General features: G+C 46.9%; 1 protein-coding gene across 2 annotated transcripts; it reads left to right on the forward strand.

Moving 5' to 3' along the window:
- Positions 1-210: 210 nt before the first annotated feature.
- On the forward strand, positions 211-24,835 carry RBSN (rabenosyn, RAB effector). 2 transcript variants are annotated; one of them, XM_066597007.1, is made up of 12 exons: positions 211-323; positions 2,890-3,120; positions 3,522-3,665; positions 8,054-8,154; positions 10,605-10,650; positions 10,726-10,887; positions 13,424-13,668; positions 14,144-14,214; positions 16,541-16,627; positions 17,396-17,498; positions 18,929-19,033; positions 22,233-24,835. In XM_066597007.1, exons 2-12 carry the CDS (start codon positions 2,958-2,960, stop codon positions 23,262-23,264), a joined length of 2,259 nt encoding a protein of 752 aa, XP_066453104.1. In that variant the 5' UTR covers positions 211-323; positions 2,890-2,957; the 3' UTR covers positions 23,265-24,835. The 2 variants fall into 2 exon arrangements, with proteins under 2 accessions (XP_066453104.1, XP_066453106.1); XM_066597009.1 differs by lacking the exon at positions 211-323 and having other exon boundaries at positions 2,868-3,120.
- The last annotated feature ends 1,823 nt before the right edge of the window (positions 24,836-26,658 follow it).

Below are 26,658 nucleotides of genomic sequence, written 5' to 3' on the forward strand. Positions count from 1 at the left end.
TGGGTTCATGCTCTCCCCGTATACGTCTGCAGCAGCTGAGCTCTGGAAAACAACTATTATTTGATAAAGTTACATGGTTGCTCTTTTCTGCCGCCCGGAAGCAGCAGGAACACTTGCTGTACGTGATATCACGAGTCCTCCGGCATCTTCCCTGCTTCCCAGACCTGACAATCGATTGCTCGGCGCTGTCTGTCTGTGGCTGCCGGCCTAGCATAGAGCGTCGAGCTATCGATTCCGGGAGTGACAGCTATGGCGTCCGGCGGAGGAAGAGGGAGGGACACCGAAAACCGGGGGGAAGACGGGACCACCGGGGGATACTGACAGTAAGTGGGGACGGAGAGACCGAGGGTGGACGGAGAGACGGTTGTGAAGAGAGACAGAAGAGAATGGAGAGACAGCTGTGTGATTGGAGAGACCGAAAAGGACGGAGAAACAGCTGTGAAGAGAGACTGAGGGAGAGACGGCTGTGTGGCGGGGAGAGGCCGAAGGAGGACAGAGAGACCGCTGTGAAGAGTGTCTGAGGGAGCACTGAGTGACGGGAGAGACGGCTGAGTGACGGGAGAGACCGCTATGAAGAGTGACTGAGGGAGGACTGAGTGTTGACGGAGAGACGGATGTCGGGAGAGACCAAGGGAGGAGGGAGAGACAGCTGAGTGACAGGAGAGACTGAGGGGGGGACGGAGAGACGGTTGTGTGGGGAGACGGCTGGGTGACGGGAGAGACCGCTGTAAAGAGTGACTGAGGGAGGACTGAGTGACCAGAGAGACTCAGGGTTGACGGAGAGACGGATGTCTGGAGAGACCAAGGGAGGACGGAGAGACAGGAGAGACAGAGAGGATGGACAGATGGTTGTGAGTAGAGATGGTGGGCGTACGGAGGAGAGACGGCTGAGTGACCGGAGAGACCAAGGGAGGACAGAGAGACGGCTGGGTGAAGGGAGAGGCCGAGGGTGGTTGTAGAGACAGCTGGGTGACGGGAGAGACTGAGGGCGGATGGACAGAAGGCTCTGAGGAGAGACCAAGAGCGGACGGAGAGACGGCTGAGTGGCGGGAGAGACCGAGGGCGGACGGAGAGACGGCTGAGTGGCGGGAGAGACCGAGGGCGGACGGAGAGACGGCTGAGTGGCGGGAGAGACCGAGGGCGGACGGAGAGACGGCTGAGTGGCGGGAGAGACCGAGGGCGGACGGAGAGACGGCTGAGTGGCGGGAGAGACCGAGGGCGGACGGAGAGACGGCTGAGTGGCGGGAGAGACCGAGGGCGGACGGAGAGACCGAGGGCGGACGGAGAGACGGCTGAGTGGCGGGAGAGACCGAGGGCGGACGGAGAGACCGAGGGCGGACGGAGAGACGGCTGAGTGGCGGGAGAGACGGCTGAGTGGCGGGAGAGACGGCTGAGTGGCGGGAGAGACGGCTGAGTGGCGGGAGAGACGGCTGAGTGGCGGGAGAGACGGCTGAGTGGCGGGAGAGACGGCTGAGTGGCGGGAGAGACGGCTGAGTGGCGGGAGAGACGGCTGAGTGGCGGGAGAGACCGAGGGCGGACGGAGAGACGGCTGAGTGGCGGGAGAGACCGAGGGCGGACGGAGAGACGGCTGAGTGGCGGGAGAGACCGAGGGCGGACGGAGAGACGGCTGAGTGGCGGGAGAGACCGAGGGCGGACGGAGAGACGGCTGAGTGGCGGGAGAGACCGAGGGCGGACGGAGAGACGGCTGAGTGGCGGGAGAGACCGAGGGCGGACGGAGAGACGGCTGAGTGGCGGGAGAGACCGAGGGCGGACGGAGAGACGGCTGAGTGGCGGGAGAGACCGACGGAGAGACGGCTGAGTGGCGGGAGAGACCGACGGCGGACGCAGGGACGGCTGAGTGGCGGGAGAGACCGAGGGCGGACGCAGGGACGGCTCCGAGGAGAGGCCGAGGGCGGACGCAGGGACGGCTCCGAGGAGAGGCCGAGGGCGGACGCAGGGACGGCTCCGAGGAGAGGCCGAGGGCGGACGCAGGCACGGCTCCGAGGAGAGGCCGAGGGCGGACGCAGGCACGGCTCCGAGGAGAGGCCGAGGGCGGACGCAGGCACGGCTCCGAGGAGAGGCCGAGGGCGGACGCAGGCACGGCTCCGAGGAGAGGCCGAGGGCGGACGCAGGCACGGCTCCGAGGAGAGGCCGAGGGCGGACGCAGGCACGGCTCCGAGGAGAGGCCGAGGGCGGACGCAGGCACGGCTCCGAGGAGAGGCCGAGGGCGGACGCAGGCACGGCTCCGAGGAGAGGCCGAGGGCGGACGCAGGCACGGCTCCGAGGAGAGGCCGAGGGCGGACGCAGGCACGGCTCCGAGGAGAGGCCGAGGGCGGACGCAGGCACGGCTCCGAGGAGAGGCCGAGGGCGGACGCAGGCACGGCTCCGAGGAGAGGCCGAGGGCGGACGCAGGCACGGCTCCGAGGAGAGGCCGAGGGCGGACGCAGGCACGGCTCCGAGGAGAGGCCGAGGGCGGACGCAGGCACGGCTCCGAGGAGAGGCCGAGGGCGGACGCAGGCACGGCTCCGAGGAGAGGCCGAGGGCGGACGCAGGCACGGCTCCGAGGAGAGGCCGAGGGCGGACGCAGGCACGGCTCCGAGGAGAGGCCGAGGGCGGTCGCAGGGACGGCTCCGAGGAGAGGCCGAGGGCGGTCGCAGGGACTGCTCTCGGACTAGGAAGACCTCGCCAAGCATCAGCGCCCCTTGTAGTAGACGCCTCCCTTTGCTCTGGCTATTAGAGGCCATCTCATTCAGGATTCTGTACACGCTTATAGGATATATATTAGAGGGGACCCCATTATTTGGCCTGTTGACCCCATTAATCAGTGATGTCTATGAAGTCTCGTGTCACTTACATGGTCTCTGAAGATTCCTCCTTCTATCTCTGCAGGCGCCGCTGAAGACCTTTCAGGTTTTCGTCCTCTTGAATCACTTCCTCCTGGTTTTGGAGGGTCACTCATGGCGACGCAGTACAGCGCCCCCTTCGATGAACAAGGTGAAGTGCGAGAGGGCTTCCTGTGTCCCCTGTGCCTGAAGGATCTGCAGTCCTTCTACCAGCTGCAGTGCCACTATGAGGAGGAGCACTCCAGTGAGGACCGCGATGTGAAGGGACAGCTCAAAAGTAAGTGGTACTCCCCTCGTCGTCTCTGCTACTTCCAAATACAGCGCCACACCTGTCCACAGGTCATATATGGTATTGCAGCTCAGCCTTATTCACTCTAATGGAGCTGAGCTGCATCCTGCTGACACCCCCCCCCAGAATCCAATGGCAGCTGTTATCTCTGGGGGAAGCTGTGGGGAGTTGCACGTTTCTCCTGTAGGGAATATGTGGTATTACATGATGGTGCTGAGCCCTCCAGAGGGAGATCTACTCTTGTAACGGCATCTCCAGGTGCTCTGATAGGCTGCGCCCTCACCATACTGGTCTATTACACAGTCTCCATCATCTACAGTAGCGCACTAGAAGCCTCCTCACATGACATGTGCTTCTTTATTGACTAGTTTTCTCTTCTGCTCTGTAAGATTTAGTCCAAATCGCTAAGAAAGCAAAGAACAAACTACTAAAGAAGGATGGAGGTGAGCGGGCTGAGGGCGGAGCCCAGGATCGCTACGAGGCGTTCAGCTATGGAGGAGTGGACCCTTGTATGTGGGACCCCCAGGAAATAGGTAAGTGGAACAGACTATAATTAAAAGGTGTTCCATACTGGTATTTACCGTAAATACCGGCGTATAAGGCGACGGGGCGTATAAGACGACCCCCCAACTGTCACCTTATACGCCGGTATTCAGTGGAGAAAAAAAAAAAAATTTTATTACTCACCTCCCACGGCGTTCTGTCGCGCTCCGGCAGGATGTCGCTCGCTCCGGCAGGCTGTCGCTCGCTCCTCGTCCCCGCCGCAGCATAGCTTTCTGAATGTGGGGCTTGAAATCCCCGCTTCCAGAAAGCTAATACACACGCCGGCAGCCATGACATCATTGAATGGCTGTGATTGGCTAAAGCACACGTGGCTTCAGCCAATCACACTATTCAATGACATCATTGAATGGGTGTGATTGCTAACACGTGCGCCTTCAGCCAATCACAGCCATTCAATGATGTCATTGAATAGTGTGATTGGCTGAAGCCACGTGTGCTTTAGCCAATCACAGCCATTCAATGCTGTCATGGCTGCCGGTGTGTGTATTAGCTTTCTGGAAGCGGGGATTTCAAGCCCCACATTCAGAAAGCTATGCTGCGGCGGGGACGAGGAGCGAGCGACAGCCTGCCGGAGCGAGCGACATCCTGCCGGAGCGCGACAGAACGCCGGGGGAGGTGAGTAATAAAAATTTTTTTTTTTACACTTTTTTTTTTTTTGTATTACCGGCGCATAAGACGACCCCCGACTGCAGAGCAGATTTTTCGGGGTTCAAAAGTCGTCTTATACGCCGGTATATACGGTAATGCTGCCTGTGCGGACCCACCACAATCAGATATTGATGGGCTATCCTTAGTTGAGTACTGATCATCAATTACTGAACTGCAGATAACCCCTTAATGACACAGCGTGGTGTGTAAGGAGAATTTATGTGTTTACCAAGGAGAATACAATCTCAGATATCAAGTCTGGGCTGTTAGGAGAAATACAAATCGCACCAGCCTTGTTGCGGTATCAAATGACTTCTAATTTATTCAAAGGTGCATGTGGTTAATATACCATAAATGACATCACAGGAAAAGTACATACCTCCAAGATTAATAAGAATACAGGATAGGCTGAAACTAAAATGATTAATAGAAGTTACACCTTTTAAGGTGTAACTATAATATAAAAAGAAACCGTTATGATTTCAGTGAGAAGGTATACAAAGGAGGGGGGGTCTGGGAGACTGTCTTAGCTTTTGTCTGTCTTATTCCATACCATTCACTGGTATATAGAAAAGGTTTCGTTTAACCCCTTCACTACTTATACTAGCATCATGCTATATCTTTCTAGTCTACAATCTAGTAGCAAAACAATTAACTGATACATTGATCTACAATTTTCTTAACAGTATGGAGGGAGATCGGGGGTCATCTCCCTCCATGCAACGCAGGTGCCGACTTACAGCTGGCACCCACCCGCAACAGCTCCGATAAGTCGCGGGCTCATCTGAGCTGTTAATCCTTTAAATGCCGCCATCAATTCAGGGCTATTTTAGCATAATGTGATCTATCAACCCATGCCCGAGGCATGGCTTGATAGAATGCCTTTTAGAAAGCGGTATGATGTAATGCTACGGCATTACATCATACTGCAGGAGCGATCAAAGCATCGCTAGTTGTTGTTCCATAGGAGAATTAAGTTGTTTTTTTTTTTAAAAAGATAAGAGTTTAAAAAAAGCCCTATTGCCATATTTATAATTAAAAAATCTAAATAAAACAAAAATACATATTTGGTATCGCTGCGTCCGTAAAAGCCCAATCTATCAAGCTAATGCATAATTTACCCCTGCACAATGAACATCATCAGAAAAAAAATCAAGAACGCCAGAAGTGCGCTTTTTTGGGCACCCTATCTCCCGGAAAAAATGAAAAAAAAATGATCAAAAAGTCGTATGTACTCCAGAATGGTACCAATGGAAACTTCAGGACATCTATGTCAACTGAAAAATAAAAAAAAGTTATGGCTGTTAGAAGATGGCAGCAGAAAATAATTGAAAAAAAAATTAAATATCTTTGAAAAAAAAATAAAAACAGTACAGAAAAAAAAACTATGGTATCATAGTATTTGTACTGACCCATATAATAAAGTTATCAGGTTATTTTTGTTACAGTGTGTACACCGTAGAAACAAGATGCACCCAAAGATGGAGGAATTTCTTTTTTTCCCATTTCACTCCACTAAGAATTTTTTAAAGTTTTTCAGTACATTATATAGTGCACTGAAAAATACAATTCAGCCCACTAAAAAAAGCCCTCAGACAGCTATGTTGATGGACAAATAAAACAGTGATGATTTTTTTCAAAGGGGGAAAAAATAGGGGGGAAAAAGGGGACGTCCTTAAGGGGTTAAATTATGTTTGAACCTCTTGTAAAATTTAGGAGAATGGAGGGGGGGGGGAAATAAACAGCGTTTCTCATACTAAGGCTGGATTCAGACGAACATATATGGGCTGAGTTTTCACGCCCAGCCGATATACATCGTCTCTCTCTGCAGGGGGGGAGCCTGGAAGAGCCGGGAGCAGTGCACTGAGCTCTGGCCCCCTCTCTGCCTCTTCTCTGCTCCTCTGCACTATTTGCAATGGGGAGAGGTGGCACGGGGCGGGGCTAATTCTCGGAACTTAGCCCTGCCCCCGTCCCGCCTCCTTTTATTGCAAATAGTGCAGAGGGGCGGAGAGGAGGCAGAGAGGGGGCGGGAGCTCAGTTCCTGCTCCTGGCTCTTCCATCCCCCCGCGCAGATGAGGACGACATATATCGGCTCGGCGTGAAAATTGAGCCGATATACGGTCGTCTGAATCCACCCTAAGACTGGATTTACATGCATATTTTGTATGTTATGAGACGCATAAAACCCGCACGGAAATAAAACTCATTGTTTTCAATGGGTCATTTCACATGTACATTCTTCCACCAACAGCGATATTAGGAGATGCAAGAAATGCAGCATGTCGGATTTATTATCTAGGAGCGAATTAGAAATCCCGTCGTACTTATGAGTACATACGAGTTTTAATGAAGTGCAATGCAATTTTTAAATGTTCTTGAAAAAAAGTTTTATTTTTTTTTAAACGCATGAAAAACACATAATTCCATGCAATTTTCCTCGTTAATTGCAACGCACTCGCAGTGAAAGTAGCATTTTTACAAGCGTGATATCAGTCTGAGTTCCTTGGATGGATATCGCACCCACCCATGTGAATACAGCCTTAAGCCACTCCCACTCTGTTCAGTTAAACACTGCTCAGGACTGCAGCATTTTTGCACGCTTTCAAGTGGCTTTTTTTAAACACATTACAGCGTTTCACAGCGCTTTTTAACGCACCCCATCATTGTGATGGGCTGTGTTAAAAAAACACGAAAAAACGCTGAAAAATAGAACAGACAGCGCTCAACAATCACGGCTTTACAAACTCTGCGTTCGAGCGTAGGTCTGAGAAGGCCCATTAAAATCAATGGGAGCATTGTATCACGGTTAGCGCGGCAAAAAACGGTGTGTGTAATAGTGGCCTTGGCGTCGCAAGACACTCAAATCTAGAAGCCATTATTTACAAATGATTCATTATTATTTATTCACACATACGATTGAAAAGTCGCAGCATGTGCTATTTTCAGGGTGATCTCACCCATTATTTTCAGTGGGGCCACAAACCTCATCGCATTCGCATGCAGATGCAAATTTTATTTTTCTATTGAAATGGCAGAGAAAATCGCATGTACTTCTATGCAATGCAAAATGTATGACACTCGCATAGAAAATAGAACCCCTTTCCGTCAGGCTGGAGGACGTGCAGTAATGATACATTTTCACGCCCGGGCGCATATATACGGTACCCATGTGAAGCATTGCTTTCCAATGCAGCCATTCACACAGGCGAATATATGGCACGTAAATACGCTGGCAGCGCGAAAAAATAGAATATATACCCGTCCGGCACATATACACTCAGCCAAAAGATAGTTCTGGGGGCAGGGAAAGAGAAGGGAGGCGGAGGCATTTTTGCAGCATCCAATGCTGCAAAAAGCTTACATGTGCCTCTATATAGACACTGGAAGGCAATCCGAGGATTTGGGCAGAGCATGGGTTTTCTGGGGGGTGATGAGTTTTTTTTTCGCTAAAAATGACACTTGTGTGAATGGACAAGAAAACGCTGGCTGTGAGCGCGGAAAAACACCCATTCAGACGCTTATACGGAGCAGTCGTGAAAACGTAAAAACACAGTCGCGGTATATGCGCTCGTGGAAAAGAGCCCTTATATGTACAGTGCTGTATAATAGTCCATTGCTGAAAAAATATATAGGTAATGATAGCTCACCGTTTGTAGCTTTTTGTGGTGTTTTTTTTTTTAATCTCTTCTCTTATTTGGTGCTTTTTCAGGAGCGGTGCGGAGTCACCTGTCTGACTTTAAGAGGCATCGAGCTGCTAGAATTGATCACTATGTGGTGGAAGTCAACAAGCTCATTATACGTCTAGAGAAGGCGAGTAATATTTGGGTTGCAGGCCATACTCCCCTTCATGGCTAATTTTATTATTATTATTAATAAAAGGGTTGTACCAGAATTGTAAGTTATCCCCATCCACAGGGGTCTCACCAAGTGCGTGCTGCTTGGGTATTTCCGCAGGCCCATTGAGAGTGAATCGAGCTTTATGGTCCTTTTAGGCGAGCTGATCCTTGTTTGAACGAGCAAATCGCCGCTAACACGTTCGCACTCATGCAGCCTGTTTAGACAGGCAAACGCATTGTTGGCTCGTTCAAACAAGAATCGTTCAGTCCCTGTATAAGCGAATGAAGGGACTGAACAATCGCTGTTTAAACAAACGAGCCAACAATGGCTTTTATGCCTGTATGAAATTAGCAAAAAGTGAACACTCGTTTATTGTTTAGTCACTGGCTTGTTGTTCATTTGCGCTCGTTTGAACAATGTTTTGAAAAATAATCGCTACGTCTAAAAGTGCCTTTAGTGTGCTTGGGTGACTAGTGCTCCATTCAGTCTCCTCCTCACTGATGCAGTAACCCCACAGTAAGACGGACACAGGACCCCCATTTTCAGGTCTCAGCTGGTTATCCCCTATTCTTGGTACAACTATTTTAATGCCTTTAATACCTTCCATGGTAACAGACAAGCCCTGATCACTCTGATCCAGCAGTTCTGCGCCCTTCAATTTGACCGCTATTTTAGGCTAACATATAGAAGTGAGAGACAAATAGAGGGGGGTATGACAGCAGGATCAGACTGTACAGGATTTGTTTCCTTGGGACGCCTAGATCTGTATAGGAGCTGTAGGAAGGAAACAATAGGGGATCTTTATTTATGAGCGATTGCAATCTTGAGTAATTCTCATGTTAAACAAATGATTGTCTGTGAAGGTCAACATAAACTTTACGTTCATTCAGATTTCACTGTCAGTTTGGACAGTGTGTATGTCTAATAATATCGGGGCCTTTCACTGGCCTTATATGCCCTCCCTACAACAGTAAAGCAAGGAAAACATGGTTATTTTAACCCCTTTTCCCCTCTTTATATAGTAGAACATTAAAGGGGTTGTCTCGTGGCAAACCTCAAAATTTTACCTTACCCCATTCCCCCTGTCACCCCCCTGGCATAAAATAGCAAATTAAAGCGTTTTTTAAACCGCTTGCTACTCACCAATCCGATGAAATAAGGACTTTAAAAAATCTTCTCCCAAAGATGGCCGCCGGTCCTTTCCCAGGGATGCACTGCTGTTTTCCCCCATGGTGCACCGCGGGTCTTCTCCCATGATGCACCATGGGCTCTGTGCGTTCCATTGCCGATTCCAGCCTCCTGATTGGCTGGAATCGGCACACGTGACGGGGCGGAGCTACGATGACGACGCGGTGACCAGCTCTCCGGCACGAGCGGCCCCATTCACCAGGCAGAAGACCGCACAGCGCAAGCGCGTCTAAAAAAGCAAGAAGACATCAGAATTAGATGGATCCATGGAGACGTGGACGCCAGCAACGGAGCAGGTAAGTGAATAACTTCTGTATGGCTCATATTTAATGCACGATGTACATTACAAAGTGCATTAATATGGCCATACAGAAGTGTATAACCCCACTTGCTTTCGCGAGACAACCCCTTTAAGGGCTTTTAAGGGGTTGTGCCATCATACACAACCCTCCCCACAATTCGGCACCCAGGGCGAATGGCAATTCCTCTAGGTCCCACTTCTGCAAACCCCAGCAAACAGCTGATTTTGCTGGAGGAAGCTACAGTCAACCAGGCATTCGAATGAGTGACCATCCTGTAACACAAAGTCAGCCAGAACGAGATCTGCTCCATTCCAGATCACGGATGGAGGAGTTCGGAACAGGTGACCCCCCCCCCACCCCACTCTACAACGTTTCTAATAAGCCATATGAATAGGCTTTGCCTTCTTGCCACAACTCCTTTTAAGTAGTTGGCGACCTTGACTTATTATGCCAGGGTGATTACACTCGCACTGCCACTGTACCCATGTGATGTGTGCCATGCACAATCACACTGCTGCTGCAGCTGCCAGGATTGGAAAAAACTCAATTTCAGCAGTTAATCCTGGCTATGCCATAATCAGGTGTGGTACTGTACAGGAGGGGGCACCCTTGTAGCTGTGATCGCCAGCTATAGCCAGCCTTGTAATGGAGACGGCCTGAAACCAGTCGTGTAGAAACTACAACTTGTCTGGAAAAACAACAAGACTCCATATTGCTGCATTGATTTAAAAAAATGCAGACTTTTTTTTTTTTTTGTGTAAACCAGACCAATTTTATTTTTCTGTCTGCCGTTCCCCACATGTTATGATTAGTCAAATCTGATTTCCTGCTGTGAAATATATTTACATCTCTTTTGCCATCCTAAATGTCACTCGTCATTATTTGCAGCCGAGAGGATTAAGTCATTAACGTTCTCTATCCATTTATTTCTAGCTCACGTCATTTGATCGCACCAACACAGAGTCTGCCAAGATAAGAGGTACGCCGCATCTACTGCTCCAATGATGGACTGCAGTCAGTATTGGGAATGACTTGTGTTTTGCGTCTCTCTCAGCCATAGAACGGTCTGTGGTGCCGTGGGTCAGTGACCAAGATGTGCCCTTTTGTCCGGACTGCGGGAACAAATTCACCATCCGAAACAGGCGACACCATTGCCGGCTTTGTGGGTCCATTATGTGCAAGCGATGCACGGAGCTCATCACCATTCCATTTGCCAGTGAGATATGAAATGGTTTTGTACATGTCATCGTCTGTCGGTGTCCTTCAATGTTCCTCATGCTCTGTGTGGATGGTCGTTCTTCACTCTCCGCGTCTTCCTGAATCATCCTCTCTTTCTCTTCCTCTTGTTTTTCTGACTTGCATTGTCTGTTCTTCTGATGACCTGTCCACCAACGATTGGACAAGGAGGGATTCTTAGGTGGTCTTACAGTTACTGAAAGTTTTCACTCCTTGAAAACTTTTGCTGCTCAACTTCATCATTGACTCTTTAACCCCTTTCCTACCCATGGACATAAACTTGCATCCTGGGTGGGAAACTGTACCCATGAATGGATGTAAATGTATGTCGTGTGGATAGCCTGGGCTCAGAAGCTGAACCCTGCACCATCCACAGCGAGAGACGGCTATGACTGACAGTTGGCCTCCTGCTATGATTAGTAATAGTGCATTCTATAATCACTCTGATAATACATTGCAGTACTTCTGTACTGCAATCTACACTCATTGTCAAAAGAAAACAAGCACCTAGAAGCAATTGTCATAATGGAATGAAACTTTCTCTGTGTGATTGTAATGTTGATACAAGTAAGTGATTACAATATCAGAAAACTGAACACATGGAGGCATACAGCTTCCATATGGCATGCTGCGGCATATTGCTCCACATTTGCTGTAACTGAGCCTCTAGATCGTGCATACTCATAGGCTGTTTAAGCTGGCGTTCCAGATGGTCCCATATATGTTCTATTGGCGATAAATCTGGCAACAGGGCAGCCACGGAAGCGTGACATGTGGCTGCAGGATGTCCTAACCATATCGCGGAGCTGTCATTGTCTCTCGTACCACTACTAGGGGTGACCGACTGTTGTATGCGATGGCCCTCCAGACCATCACACCAGCAGTGGGGGCAGTGTGCCGCGCCACAGCAAAGCCAGGATTGAGGCGCTCACCCTGAGGTCTCCAGACATGAACACAGCCGTCATCACTGCCCAAACTAAACCTGGATTCATCGCTGAAGACAACTCCGTTCCACTCTGTAGAATCCAGTTTCATTCTTCATGACATCACTGAAAGCGGAGGTGACGGTGGATGTCAAAGGCCGTACATGTAATGGGATCCATAGACCAAATGTCCTTCAGCCAAGTGCCTAGAAATGGTTCCGACAAAAATGGGCCTGTAATGCTGGCTGACAACGAAACAGTTGGAGCTACTCGTGGTTGTCGGACAATCAGACGATCCTCTCTACTGATGGACTGTCAATGACGTTGTGAGCCTGGGGGGCAATTCGATTGCATTGTAGAGGCGTCTAGTGGTCGACAAGCCCTACACGAGCGGGAGAAGAGGGCACTAAACACAAGGAACTTCTGAGAGCCTTTTATAGGCCAAGGGGGGAACCACTTTTAGGGCCTCAGGTGACAAGACCGTTCATCTAATCACCACAACTCTCATCATTTGTATATCTGCCTGAGATGTCGTGCTGAGATTTGCAGCAAAATGACAACTTCTTTTAGAGGCTTTTTTTTTTGTTTGTTTTTACAAAGTGTATATCAGGGTGATCATATGATCGCAGTTTCAAGTCCCCTCCAGGGATAAAAAATCTTGTAAAAGTTTAAATAGTTTAAAAAAAAAAAACAGTAAAAACCTTTTTGCACAGTTTTCCATTTGTATAAAATATTTAAAACATTTAAAAAAATTAAAAAGCCCATACGCTTGGTATTGTTGCATGCATGTCGACCCATACAATAAATTCCACACCCATTGTTTCCTGCACTGCAAACTGTAAAAAAAAAAAGAAAAAAAAAACTGAGCCGGAATTCCTTTTTTTTTTTTTTCATTTCACCTACCAAAAGAAAAGCAATAAAATTCCTTAATAAAGACATCTGTACACCAAGATGGTGCCAGTAAAACTACAGCCTGGCATACAAGAAACTAGCCCTCATAGGGCTCCGTCTGTGGAAAAATAAAGTTATGGAAATTTAAACACCGCGATGCAAAAAAAGTGTTTTCCAAGAAAAAGGCTTTTTATTTTGAAAAAGTGGAAAGACCTAAAAACATATAGTTTTGGTCTTGTCATAATCATACCGACCCGCAGAGAAAAAATCCAAAATTATTTTTGCTGTATGTAAAAAAAAAAAAACAAATTGCAGATTTTTTTTCCTTATATTCTCCAAAAAAAATTTATGAACGTTAATAAAATACAATGCATTATATGTACTGATAAAATGGTATAAATACAAACTACAGCTCACTACGTAGAAAACAAGCCCTCATTCGTCAATGTTGACAGAAAAATAAACTAGTGGAGATGAAAATCCCCCCCCCAAAAATCATTGTCACGGGTCCAAAATAGCAACGGGCCCCCACTAATAAATTATTGATGACCCATCCTGAGGATGTAATACGGTAATGATAGTAAACAGTTCACCTGTTGGCACTTGATTTCACACTTGTAATGGTCTTCTCATGTCAGGATTGTGAGACAGGAATTTATGTTTCCGACTATAGATCTGTCTCTTGTTGCTTTTCCTTCACAGATAAGTTAACGAGTGCCAGCAAACACTCCATCTCTACCCACGGCAGTCCTAACTTATCTCCGAACACTAGCGCTCAGACCTCCCGTCGGGGCAGCATCAGTAGCCTCAGCAGCGTCAGCTCTGTCCTGGAGGAGAAAGACGATGATAAGATCCGCTGCTGTCAGCACTGTAAGGACACACTACTAAAGAGGGAAATGCAAATGGATGAGAAGGAGCACACGCCGGAAATCATCAAGCTCTACCAGGTAAAGGGGAGAAGGGCTGAATGACACGGCAACACATGACAAACAGGATAATGACACTGACACTTGGGAAGCAGAACAGTGACATGCTGGCACTTAGGAGGGACAGTACAATGATATGTGGGGAGGGGTGGAACAGAACAATGACACATGGACACTTGGAAGGAGACAGAACAATAACACATTGACACTTAGGGGACAAGGATAATAGCAATTCTGACACATGGACAGGACAATGACACTTGGAGGACAGGACAATAACATGCTGACACTTGGTGAAAGGGGACAGAACAATGACACCCTGACACTTGGCATGATAATGGAACACTGACATGGGACGGGGCACTGGCATACTAATACTTGGGGAGGGGGTTACAGGATAATGAAACGCTGATACGGGGTGTACAGGACAATGACACGCTAACAATTAGGGGAAAGAACAGTGACAAACCTTTTTTTTACTTTTTTGTTTTTGCAGAGACTCCGAGCCTGTATGGATCGAGTGGATGAAAAGGCTCCTGAATACATCAGGATGGCACAGTCTATAAAGTACGTCCAATAATTGTGTTTATCTTTCTATCCATTTAGTCGGGACCGACTCTCAGACGCTGTTTAGATCAGCCCTCTCCACGCGGTTCTGTTTTGTATCATTTCTTTCAGTTTGATCATTTGCATGTTGGTGTCGGCTCTGTTAGTATTAAGTTGGCATGTTCTTTGGCGGACGTGTCTTCTTTTGCCGTTGACCACTCCAAGGATTATAAATGTTTGTAATGAATTAGCTGGCATTATGTGGCCGTTTTTGTTCGTGATCTTGGTGGTCCAATGAATATATAGCAGTTTCCTCCAGCACCAACGTTCGAACGCATCAATCTTCCTCCGGTCCATTTTCTTCAGTGTCCAACTTTTGCGGCCGTAAATTGTGATTGCGTTGACTATTCGGCATTTCCTTGCAATGTTTGTCTTTGTTTTTCCAGATCTTATCCATTCTTAATATTGCGCTGCGACCTGGTGTGATTCATTAACTTATTTCAGGTCCTGATTCTTTATTGCAGTTAATTTTTGATACAAGGAAGATGAAGTCTTGAATGGCTTTGATTTCTTCACTGTTGATTTTGATTTGTCCTGTACCGTCACCGGCCGGTGTCATGATCTTAGTTGTCTTGATATTCAAGTACAGGCTGGCTTCTTCACTTCCTTCTTTAACATTAGTATCAGTTGCGTTAGGGCTATCGTGAGGTAGTTTGAGCGTTCTCTTGAGTCGCCTTTTTTGGAGGCAGCACAACAATTAACCTTGCCCAATCTTTTGGCCAGGATTTGGTTTCCCATATCTTGCGACAGAGTGCTGCTAGCATCTGGACTAGAAGGGGATTGAGCAGCTCAGCAAGTATGCAGTGGATTCCAGGGGCTTTCCAATTTGGTAGCTGCAAATTCTCCAGGATATCGGGCTAATTCTGTCAGTTCTTCAGTTTGCGGTGAATGGTTTCCGTGATTGTTTGCTTACAGTTCTCCTGTATATTCCCATCACTAATGCTTGATTTGTTCAAGATTGTGTAATCCTTTGCCATTTTGATCAAAAATTGAGGTTGCGATGCAAAAGGAGCTTGAGACTTAACATGAGTGAAGAGCTCTCTGGTGGGTCCTTTTTTGTTTGCTTCTTCCAGTTCCATGCAGCCTGCATTATAAAATCATTTCTTGTCATTCCTCGCTTTGTGCTGAAGCTGGGCATTTAGCCGATGAAAATCATCCCCTTTTCCAGTAGCTTTTACTACTTGTCAGATGTCGGCGATTCGGATGGGGTCTGCTGATAGCCATGTTGTTTTTTTGTTGCTTTGTTGCATGGTATAGTTTCATGAGGTTGGCATGAGGTTTTCTGTTGATGCAGATGGTAATGATTCTATTGCTTTTGGCACGGAAACCATAAACGGCTTTACTAATCTTTCTGTTCGCGATGAAGCCGACAACATTCCTACGTATAATTTCATTTCCTGAGTGGTAAACTGTGAAATCGGTGCTGGTAAAGTACCGTTCAATGACCCCCAGCACCTCGATGTGTAATTGTTACATTTCGTTCTTTAGAATGTCTGATTTGCCACTATTGATTCCACGTTTGTTCCATGTTCCAATTTTATGCATTTTACTAGACACAAACAATATTTTTCACTGCAGGCAACATCAGCAGGCCGGGACCCAGATGGGTTTCCCCTGTCCGAGTCACAAATTCTTGTGTAACTTGAAACGGTAACATTGTAGGTGCTTTTCAGCCCGGGAGGCCCACCCTCCAGCACTATATCTTCCAACATGTTGTCAAGCAAATCCATGAAGTATTTTGGCGGTATATAGTGGAGTAGGTCACCACGTCTTTCTCCACCCCTCCCCATTTTCCAGGCTTGGGGCTGACACATAGCTGTGTTACAAATGCTGTGTTTAGTTGATAACACAACCATGCTGGGTTTAATTGTGTTTAGTAATCAAGTTGGTGACAAATCCGCACATCACAAATTAGCACTGTAGGACCCAATAAAAGCGTAATCAGTAAGGGGATTCAGCTTTGGGACCCTAAACAAGTCTGAGCTCTGGGAAGTTTCCATAAGTTTCTTTCATGTGTCTTTAAACTTTTTCTAAGCTCTCTGATTGATCAGGCTCCTTCCTGTGAGCGCGCCATTCTCTAATATCTGTTTTATTGTTTTAGAGAACTGCAGTAAGAAACCAAACTGTGCTGAATGTCAAATAACACATGAAGTGCTGTGGGTGGGAGTGGAGGTCGAGCCACATCCCTCCTGCTCTTCCCTTATATTTTTCCCTGCTGTGCCCTGACAGGGGGTAATTATCTGACAAACGGTTTGTAAAATGTTTTGTGTTTTATTTTAATCTGCAGCGCTGGCGAGACAACCTACAATTTGGACCATGCCAACAACCTGAGAGTGGAGGTGCAGAAACTTTATGAGTTAATAGATGCTTTAAGGTGAGGAGTGACGCAGCAAAGAGGGCGGTCAGGGCGGACACTGGATTATACCCTGAATGCAGGGAGGGTGTGCTGCGTGTACCAAGACAGTCAGACACAGGCTGTGGTATAGCACCATGCATGGGTGGCATTATCAGAAATAATTATGTTCGTTCATTCATTAAAGATCATGTCTACAGTTTGTGTGTTGTACTTAACCCCTTCCCAGGATGTATAGTTACATCCTAGCTGGCACTCCGCTAGGTAATCGAGGACGGCTGATGGGTTGCCATGGCAACTGAATGTTAAACAATGGTGTCCGGGTCTGCCATGGCCTATAATTGCAATTATTAGCGATAATACATTGCAGTACAGAAGTACTGCAGTGTATTATCGGAGCAATCATAGCATTGGAGGTTCAATTTCCCTACAGGAGCATAAAAAAATGTAAAAAAAAAAACAATTTCCCCTCCTCCTTTTTAAAATTTAACACACTTTTTTTCCTGTGCGGCAGACATGGTAGAAGAAAAGATAAGCTTAAATGAAACCAAAATGCACCTCCCAAAAAGCTAAAAAAAAGTGATATATAATTTTGTTACTTTCGTATTCGTATCGACATGCAGAATAAATTTATCATGTCATTAATGCTGCATTATTAATGCTGTAAAAAAAAAAAAGTAACGTTAGAATTGAGTCTTTGTTAACCCTTTCATAGCATTAGTATTTTTAACTGAATTATTTTAGACCATTGGTGTCATTTAGAATTTTATGTTTTACTTTCTGTTACAGTAAGAAAATATTAATTCTGGGACTCAATGAAGAACCCAAACCTCATCCTAAAAATCTACAATTGCAGAAGATGATCAGATACTCGGCGACATTGTTTGTACAGGTAACTTACCTTTACATTAGCCCTGGAAGAAATGTCCTTTATGCTAATGCTTCATGGTCACTTTAGTCACTATCATGCACTGCGATATCACATCTAAGAATTGTCAGTAGGATCATGTTCCAACTTCCGACCTAACACGAAGGCAACTTGACAGTCACAAGAAATGCAGAACTGTTCGATTTTTGATGGCAAGTCGCAGGCGACTTTGCCATCATAAACTGCAGTGCAGCACAGCTATAAAACAGTTGCCCAACAGCAAGGCACAGAACAGTTGCACAAAGTTTTTGGTCATGTGACTTAATGCTACATAGCTAAAGTCTCCATGTAGCCATATTTGCATGGCCAAGATTACCACACAAGTTCTGTGCGATTGCGAGACTCGTGTATTGTAATAATTTTGCTTAAAGGGGTTGTCTCGCGAAAGCAAGTGGGTCTATACACTTCTGTATGGCCATTTTAATGCACTTTGTAATGTACATCGTGCATTAAATATGAGCCATACAGAAGTTATTCACTTACCTGCTCCATTGCTAGCGTCCCCGTTGCCATGGTTCCGTCTAACTTCGGTGTCTTCTTGCTTTTTTAGACGCGCTTGCGCAGATGCATCTTCTCCCTTCGGCTGGTCTTGGAAGCATCGGCGTTTTGGCTCCGCCCCCTTGTACGCGTCATCGCGTAGCTCCGCCCCATGACGTGTGCCGGTTCCAGCCTCCTGATTGGCTGGAATCGGCATGTGACGGGGGCGGAGCTACGCGATGACGCGTACAAGGGGCGGAGCCAAAACGCCGATGCTTCCAAGACCAGCCGAAGGGAGAAGATGCATCTGCGCAAGCGCGTCTAAAAAAGCAAGAAGACACCGAAGATAGACGGAACCATGGCAACGGGGACGCTAGCAACGGAGCAGGTAAGTGAATAACTTCTGTATGGCTCATATTTAATGCACGATGTATATTACAAAGTGCATTAATATGGCCATACAGAAGTGTATAGACCCACTTGCTGCCGCGAGACAACCCCTTTAAAAAATCAGACCATGCCCTATTATTTCACCCATTATTTTGTGTGGAAGAAAAAAAAATATTACAGTGGCCTGCAGATTAGATTTTTTTTCGATAGCAATGCGAAAAATCCGATAAAACTTGATTTTTTTTTACACTCGTCAAAAATCACATGTACAGCGGTGCATTTTTCTTGCCAAGTGAATCACGTTCGCAGGCTTGCAAGTGCGACATCGGTCCTAGGCTCTCGGACCAATATCGCGCTTGCCCGTATAAATATGGCTGTGTGGCAGCTTATGTGTGCATTTCTGTATTCGAGTAAAAGCATGACAAATGCAAGAAATCCCATATGGTTACCTCAAATTTTGTAGCCTTCCCCTTTGACCATTCTGACCCCTAGTAGTTTTTGTCAGTTGTTCAACTTTATTTCCTTAGGAAAAACTGCTAGGTTTAATGTCGCTGCCGACTAAGGAGCAGTACGAAGAGTTAAAAGAAAAACGGAGACGGGAAAATGAGGAGAAACTACTAAGAGAACGACAAGTGAGATTGTTTATGATTGCTGGCTGTTGGTTTTATGTGTCTTGTGATATTTTGCCTGCAAGTGAGGATTTATTGATGACAATTGGTAATGTTGTAAATGGTGAGGAATTAACCCATTAGAAGGGTTGTACACCTTCAAAATATTGAAGCGACCCTCTGGTTTTGGGACAACATTCTCTCCTGGGATCAAAGGGTGGTCTGTTACCTACAGTTGTTTTTCCCTGTCCTCCTCCTGATTCGCTGGTTCCAGGTCTTGTTTTTGGCTGGCCAAGATGTCAGATACAATCTTCAGACTATCTAATCCCCATAGTGTGTTGATAGTTTTAGACTACCAATGCACTATATCTGCTCTCTAATTGGCCAACGCTGGTCAGTTCTGACCACGTGAGTAATCAGGGAGCAGGGCACAGTGTGCGTTTTGGTAGTTAAAAAATGTCTGCAACAATCTTGGATAACCAAAAACAAGGCCCAGAAATGGTGGATTGGAGGAACGGCAGAGAAGTAGTGCAAGTAATATATCCTCCTTCCCCCTCCTGTCCCAGAAGAGAATGTTGTCCCAAAACCAGAGGTTACTTTAATGACCTGTCCTCAGGATAGGTTGTCAATAGCTGATCAGCAGGGTCCATTGCCCAGGACACCTGTTGATGACTGGGAGCAGTGCCTGCAATACAAAACCAGACCACTGCAGTGTGTATGGAGCTGTGTGCTTCTGACTCTGTAGACTTACGTAGAGGCCCAGCAAACAGCTGATGAATGGGGGCATCGGGCAGGCGGCGGTGCCCTGTCAATCAACTAAAGATGTCCTATATGTCAGTAGTTTAAAGCAAGTGGACAAATCCTTCTAGGGGTGCAGATTTTCTTTCCCATCTCTGTGTATAAGGTATTGAATAGCTTCTGTCAATGCTTTTATTTTTTGGGGGGCAGTGAAAAAAAGCTGTTCCAACAGTGGCGGTCCTTACCTCTCCACCAACCCCACGGTGTTCACTGTACATGATAACTTTATTTTGCTAGTTATTATGAGTACAGTAAACTGAATTTATAATAGAATATAAAAATATATATATTTCTATTTTGCACTATAAAAACACAACTTCTCTTTGAAGTATCTCTGCATTCATTACATTTTTACTTTTTACAGAGTTCATTTGTACGGGATGTTATGAATGTGGCGATACCAATTTTATTTATTATTCTAATAACATTTTGCAAGGGAACAAATAGTTTTTTCCCCCTAACTTTTAATTTCACTAGGGGAATTGAACTTGCAATCCTTTAATCACATCTACAATATACTGAACGGACCCTTTTATTAGACCCCCATTTAGTAGCACGTTGGACCTCTTGGCCTTCAATACAGCAGCCATTTTTCGTAGTGCAGATTCCACTAGGTGATGAAATTGTTCTGCAGGAATATCGGCCCCTGCGGACAGGAAGCTTCTTGTAGTTGCGGCAGATTAGATGGAGGTGCTGACATGTTCTGACCAGCTGACAGGAAGAAGTCATCGATTCATGCTGTTTGTGCCAAATTCTGACCTCCCATCAGCACGGTGCAACAGAAATCTGGATCCATCTGACCAGGAGATGTTTTTTTTCGGCTGCTCAGCTATACATGTCTTGTGCTCTGTTGTCCACTTGAGTCTCCCCTTTTGTTTCTTATCTCAGACTACATTAGTCAAGTAAAGGCCTATTTAGACATGACGATAATCGCTCAAAAGATGTCGCTCAAGCGACTTTTGAGCGATAATCGTTGTGTGATTTACAGCGCAAGATGATTGCTCAAAATGAGCGATCACCTTGCGCTGCCAGCGAAGGATGCAGAAGACAAGTGAAGTGTCTCTGCTTGTCCTCTGCATGCAGCTGTTCCCCCGCTCTGAGCATCTGGCTGTTATATAGCCGAGCACAGAAGACGGGGTGTCCCCATGTGTCTTCTGCATCCAGATGTTTTCTGCACGGAGCGCCTGGCTGTTATACAGCCGAGCACTCCGTGCGGGGTATAGAGGACAAAGCTGGACCGCTCTGTTGTTCAAACTCACCCTGTGACCAAGGAGTGGGATACAGCTGCAACAATAGTATCAGCTGTATCCCGCTGTGAATCCCTGATAAGGCTCATCGTTGTCTTTCAGCACGCTGAAAGATAATGATGAGCGACGGCTTAACGAAAACTGCACGATGTCAGTGCAGTTACACACAACGATTATCGCTCAAAAGACGGCTTTTGAGCGATAATCGTTGTGTCTAAATGGGCCTTAACTTTGCACAATACCTGTGGTGAATACTCGTATCGCCATCATATTTTCCTATAAAGTGTTTACATTAGTTAGTTAACTTTGCTTATACAGGGAGAGTGGCAATCGAGTTGATACGGTAGTAAAGTGGCGGAGGAGAAGGGTGAGTGGTCAAGCTTCTATGCTGCTCAGTTTACCACTTGACTCACCCACTTCTAGCTTGTGTATACACTGGTTGAGTGTATGGGCTTTTCCTAAATTGCCTCTTGACTTGACCATTTACTAAAGTAATTTAAACTAGGCGACACAATGGCGCTGGAACTGGTCGTCTGCTGTTATAGCCCATATGAGCAAAGGAACAGTCGTGCATTTGGATACATTAGTTGGAGCACCAGCGTTGTACTCAGTTGACTGTGCATCGCCTGTTGGTCAGAACGATTCCTGACATCCTCCTCCATTCGTTGGATGTTTTCCTTGACCACGTCATTCTCTGTATACTCTCCACATCGTTACACGAGAAAACCCCACACAGTTGGTAGTGATGCCCCGGCTAGTCTAGCATCGGTGACCAGGCCTTGTCGGAAGTCACTCAGATCGTTAGATTTTTCCCATCTAATGTGGATTCACACTGAAACTGATCCACAGAAAACTTGTCACGTGATTTTATGCTGCTCTCCGGGGTCATAGGGATCATTTCCATACAGGGAAGCGCCAATCATGAGAGGATCGAGGGCTCTAACAAAAGGGTCTGCTCGATATACATTGCAATGTATTACGCCTATTAGTTCCTGCAACGTCCTTACGTGGTAATAGCATAGCGTTTTGCAGGACCGTCCTGCTGACTGTGAAGGACTATTACGGAGCATTGCAAAAAAGCATTAAACTACAAAGTAGGTTTAATAAACTGTGTAACTTTCTTGCTATGAAAGTGAATCTCTCTTTAAAATCCTTTTAACTGGACTCTTTTCCTGCAGGCTGCTCTTGAAGCACAGAGAAGAAGAGATGAGAAGAAAAAAGACTCCCTCCCTCGCTCTTCGGATACCTTAAATGGACAGCCTCAGCGGACGGGCCGCATTCGGAAGGTGGAAGGATGGTTACCGACGTCCGGTGTTCCTAGAAATCGAGAGACCTCTGACCCCCTCCTTCAACAAATTGAGAACATCACTTCTTACATCCAGCAGGCTCAGGTGGCCGGACGTGTAGACGAAGTTCGCATGTTAGAAGAAAATTTGAGGCAACTGCAGGATGAGTACGACCAGCAGCAGGTGGAAACAGCCATACGGATGTCCAAAGAGCTGGCTGAAGAGGAGGCGATGCAGAAAGAACAGCTGGAGGTCCTTAGAAAGCGGGAAGAAAGCCGGGAGCAGAAGAAGACTTTGTCCCAGCACAGTAGAGCTCACTCCTTGGACTTTCGAGACCATCAACAGGTAGCAGGATGGCAAGATAAACACACGGCAGCACTAGATCTCCAGTTTCCTAGACAAGACATCATTCCTCAAAGCCCTCCAGACACAAGACCGGTCCTTTCCTTACACATCTCTCCTGTCCTTCCGAGCAAAACCGTGCCCTTAAACCCTTTTGAGGATGAAGAAGATGAGTCCGAACCAGCCCCTCCAGACCAGATCCAGCAGAATGGCAACAAGGAGTACAATCCGTTTGCTGAGGATGATGAAGAGCATACAGAACACCAAGGGGGAAGCGCCCATGAGGTCAAGCAAGTCTCTTCCAATCCATTCGAGACGTCCCCAGAACGTGAGTATACACCACAGAATCCATTTGAGGAGGATGAGGAAACTTGCACCACCGGGAATCCTTTCGAGGAGCCTGATGATTTGGGAGCAAATGAGGCAATTGAGGAGGATCTGCTTCTACAACAGATCGATAACATAAAGGCGTATATATTTGACGCCAAGCACAGTGGACGGATGGACGAGGTGGAACTCCTAACCGAGAACCTGAAGGAGCTAAAGAAGACGTTGGCCAAACAGAAAGGACAGACCAAGTGACCGAGAACCCAACACTCAAGGGTCACACTCCAGCTCTACTTTACCAGCAAAGCCTATGGTATACCGGCATGCTTCAAAATGACCAGCGGAAACGTATTTGGATCACTGCCGTGTGTCTATGGTTAGATGGATAGCGCAGAATAGACTGGACGGGTCAATGGTAATGGGAGGATTGGAACTATTAACTGTTATGCTGCCTGACCGTATAACCACTGAATGTGAAGAGCCCTTTAGAGGTGCTGTATAATCTCATGAGCCCGTTACATGGATTAATCCATGGGGGAAATTAGCCACTGCCCATAGGAACAAAACTACATGCACCTTATTATGGTGTGGTGAGACGTGACCTCAGCTGAATGATGTGTAACAATTACACTACAGGACATAGGATGTTAGTAGCATTGGGAAGCTGCCGGCATCTGGTCCAACTCTCTTACCGCTGAGCTTTGTGGAAAGATGTGTGATTTCTGGCATAGCCCTGCATTACAAGAGTTGTATCAATTACAGGGTATGTCCACCTTTGAATACCATGTGTATGTAGGTAAAATCTACATAAAAAGTAGAGTTATTGTGTGTAGACAGAACACTTAACCCTGAGTTACATCTTGCATTATACTCCAGAGCTGCACTCACTATTCTGCTGCTGGAGTCACTGTGTACATACCTTACTTATCCTGTACTGATCCTGAGTTACATCCTGTATTATACCCAAGAGCTGCACTCACTATTCTGCTGGTGGAGTCACTAGTCACTGTGTACTGCAGGTATCCTTCCAATTCCCTTTAGCATAGAAGCTCAGATGAGGGGTGCATTTGTTGGTAAGCCTACTGAAAACTAGTGAGTACAGCTCTGGAGTATAATTCAGGGTGTAATCTGTACAGGATAAGTACTTTTTGTACACAGTGACTCCACCAGCAGAATAGTGATTGCAGCTCTGAAGTATAATACAGGATGGAACTCAGGATAAGTAATGTATGTACACAGTGACTCCACCGGCAGAATAGTGAGTGCAGCTCTGGAGTATAATACAGGATGTAACTCAGAATCAGTACAGAGTAAGTAATGTATGTACACAGTGACTTCAGAGCTGCACTCACTATGCTGCTGCCGGTGGAGTATAATACAGGATGTAACTGTACATGGTGACTCAACTTTTTATGTAGATTATTTTAATTTGTAAGCTGTAAAATGCAGCTCCGAGGTGGTCACACAATGTAATGGGAAATGCTGTATCCCACAGCATCTCAAACACTAAGTCCAGATCTTGCACTTTTGGTTACTTAGTCCCTGTCAGCACTAGTCAAAAGAAAATGTGAAGTTGGTGACAGGAAAGGGTCTCTGCCCCTTTGTGTGCCCATTGCAGGCACTTTGTACTTCACTTAAATTTGCTGTTACAGTATGGCTTCTACATTGTAGCACTTAATGGCTATTTTGCCATTTCAGACTTGCGCCCTCCTGTGCTTGTCCACTGCAAGTACACAGCTGTCATATGACATGTAAAGTCTACGCCAGGGAGGGAAAGATGGAAATGAGGCATCATGGAGTCTAAATAAAATATAAATTTAAGATTAGATATTTCCATCTACAATTCCCAAACCCCATCTTTGGTTTTCCATAGGGGGCGTCATTGGTGTAACATTAGGTCACGATGAGGGATGTTGTGTCCTATAAGGATCATCGGTTCTCCATCCTACATGAGCGATTCTCACGTGAATACGACAATGTACCTTAATCCTGCCCTTTCCATGCCTCCAGTAGCTTCCGGACTTGAAGGGTAATCCACAGTTAGAAAAACATGGCTGCTTTCTTTCAAACACAGCGCCGCCTTTGTCCTTAAGATTGTATGTGGTATTGCAGCTCAGCTCTCACATTCACTTCAATGGAGCTGAGCTGCAATACCACACACAGCCCTACGGACAAGGGTGGTGCCCATGTTTGGAAGAAAGACATGTTTTTGTAACCCTGGACAACCCCTTTAGTGTCAGCAGGACAGGGTCCCTTTTTAAATAGGGTCACACCCTCCATGATTAGCTGGGCTGAACTGGCAGGCTTTGCTACTATGTGTCAGTGCAGATAAAAATCTTATCAGTCTGGAATCCAGAATGTTCATCTCACAGAGGATTATCTACACAGCTGTCACAAGTTTTCTCCCTGTACAAGGTGTTCACCTGTATAATGTTTCCATTCACTGACAGCTAGCAGAGAGTTGAAACATAAAGTATATTCAAAAGTTGCAGAACTATATATGATAATTGCATACCTCATTTAAAGGGACCCGTCCTAATAACGAGCGGCTCAGCCCGCTGTCTTTGAACTGGATGAATTTAAGTGATGGCTCCTCTTTATTTTCTACCAAGTCATTGAGATAATTGTTGGGGTCCCTGCGCTGTTGTCCCCACTGACTTCTAAAACGAAGGGGTCTCTGCTGAGTGTGATGCCTCTGTCATAGTAGAAAAAAGCGGAGAGCCCTCACTTTACTGCCTGCTGTGCTGCTCAGTGATGTTTGGTATCTGAAGAGGATTTTGCAGCTTTTTGCTTTGAAGCACAATTTTGATGTCTCATCAGTATTTTTAAGATTGTATTATAAGACGCTCCAGTATTACAGTGCATATGTGTGCGTATAATGTCTGTGCGCGTTATCGTAGCCGGCGCCGCTGATCGTTCCCGATTACTCTTATTCTTGATTGGCTCAGAGATCCTCTCTCCTCCGAGTCTAATGCAGAAATTGACGATTGCAGGAAACATATCATATCCCAGTAAGGAAGGGATTTGTCATATTGCACACCGATCAAAGGCCCCAGTGGTGACTGTATAATGCCCTGCCCCTACTCCATTGCCCTGCCCCCCTACTCCATTGCCCTGCCCCCCTACTCCATTGCCCTGCCCCCCTACTCCATTGCCCTGCCCCCCTACTCCATTGCCCTGCCCCCCTACTCCATTGCCCTGCCCCCCTACTCCATTGCCCTGCCCCCCTACTCCATTGCCCTGCCCCCCTACTCCATTGCCCTGCCCCCCTACTCCATTGCCCTGCCCCCCTACTCCATTGCCCTGCCCCCCTACTCCATTGCCCTGCCCCCCTACTCCATTGCCCTGCCCCCCTACTCCATTGCCCTGCCCCCCTACTCCATTGCCCTGCCCCCCTACTCCATTGCCCTGCCCCCCTACTCCATTGCCCTGCCCCCCTACTCCATTGCCCTGCCCCCCTACTCCATTGCCCTGCCCCCCTACTCCATTGCCCTGCCCCCCTACTCCATTGCCCTGCCCCCCCTACTCCATTGCCCTGCCCCCCCTACTCCATTGCCCTGCCCCCCCTACTCCACCGCCCTGCCCCTCCCTTCTTCAAATTTTTATGAAACCCTAATTGTGCAGATTTGCTTTGTTATAACATGTCTTA

The sequence above is a fragment of the Eleutherodactylus coqui genome, chromosome 3 (genome assembly GCF_035609145.1).
Source record: "Eleutherodactylus coqui strain aEleCoq1 chromosome 3, aEleCoq1.hap1, whole genome shotgun sequence".
In the NCBI taxonomy this organism is placed as follows: Eukaryota; Metazoa; Chordata; class Amphibia; order Anura; family Eleutherodactylidae; genus Eleutherodactylus; species Eleutherodactylus coqui.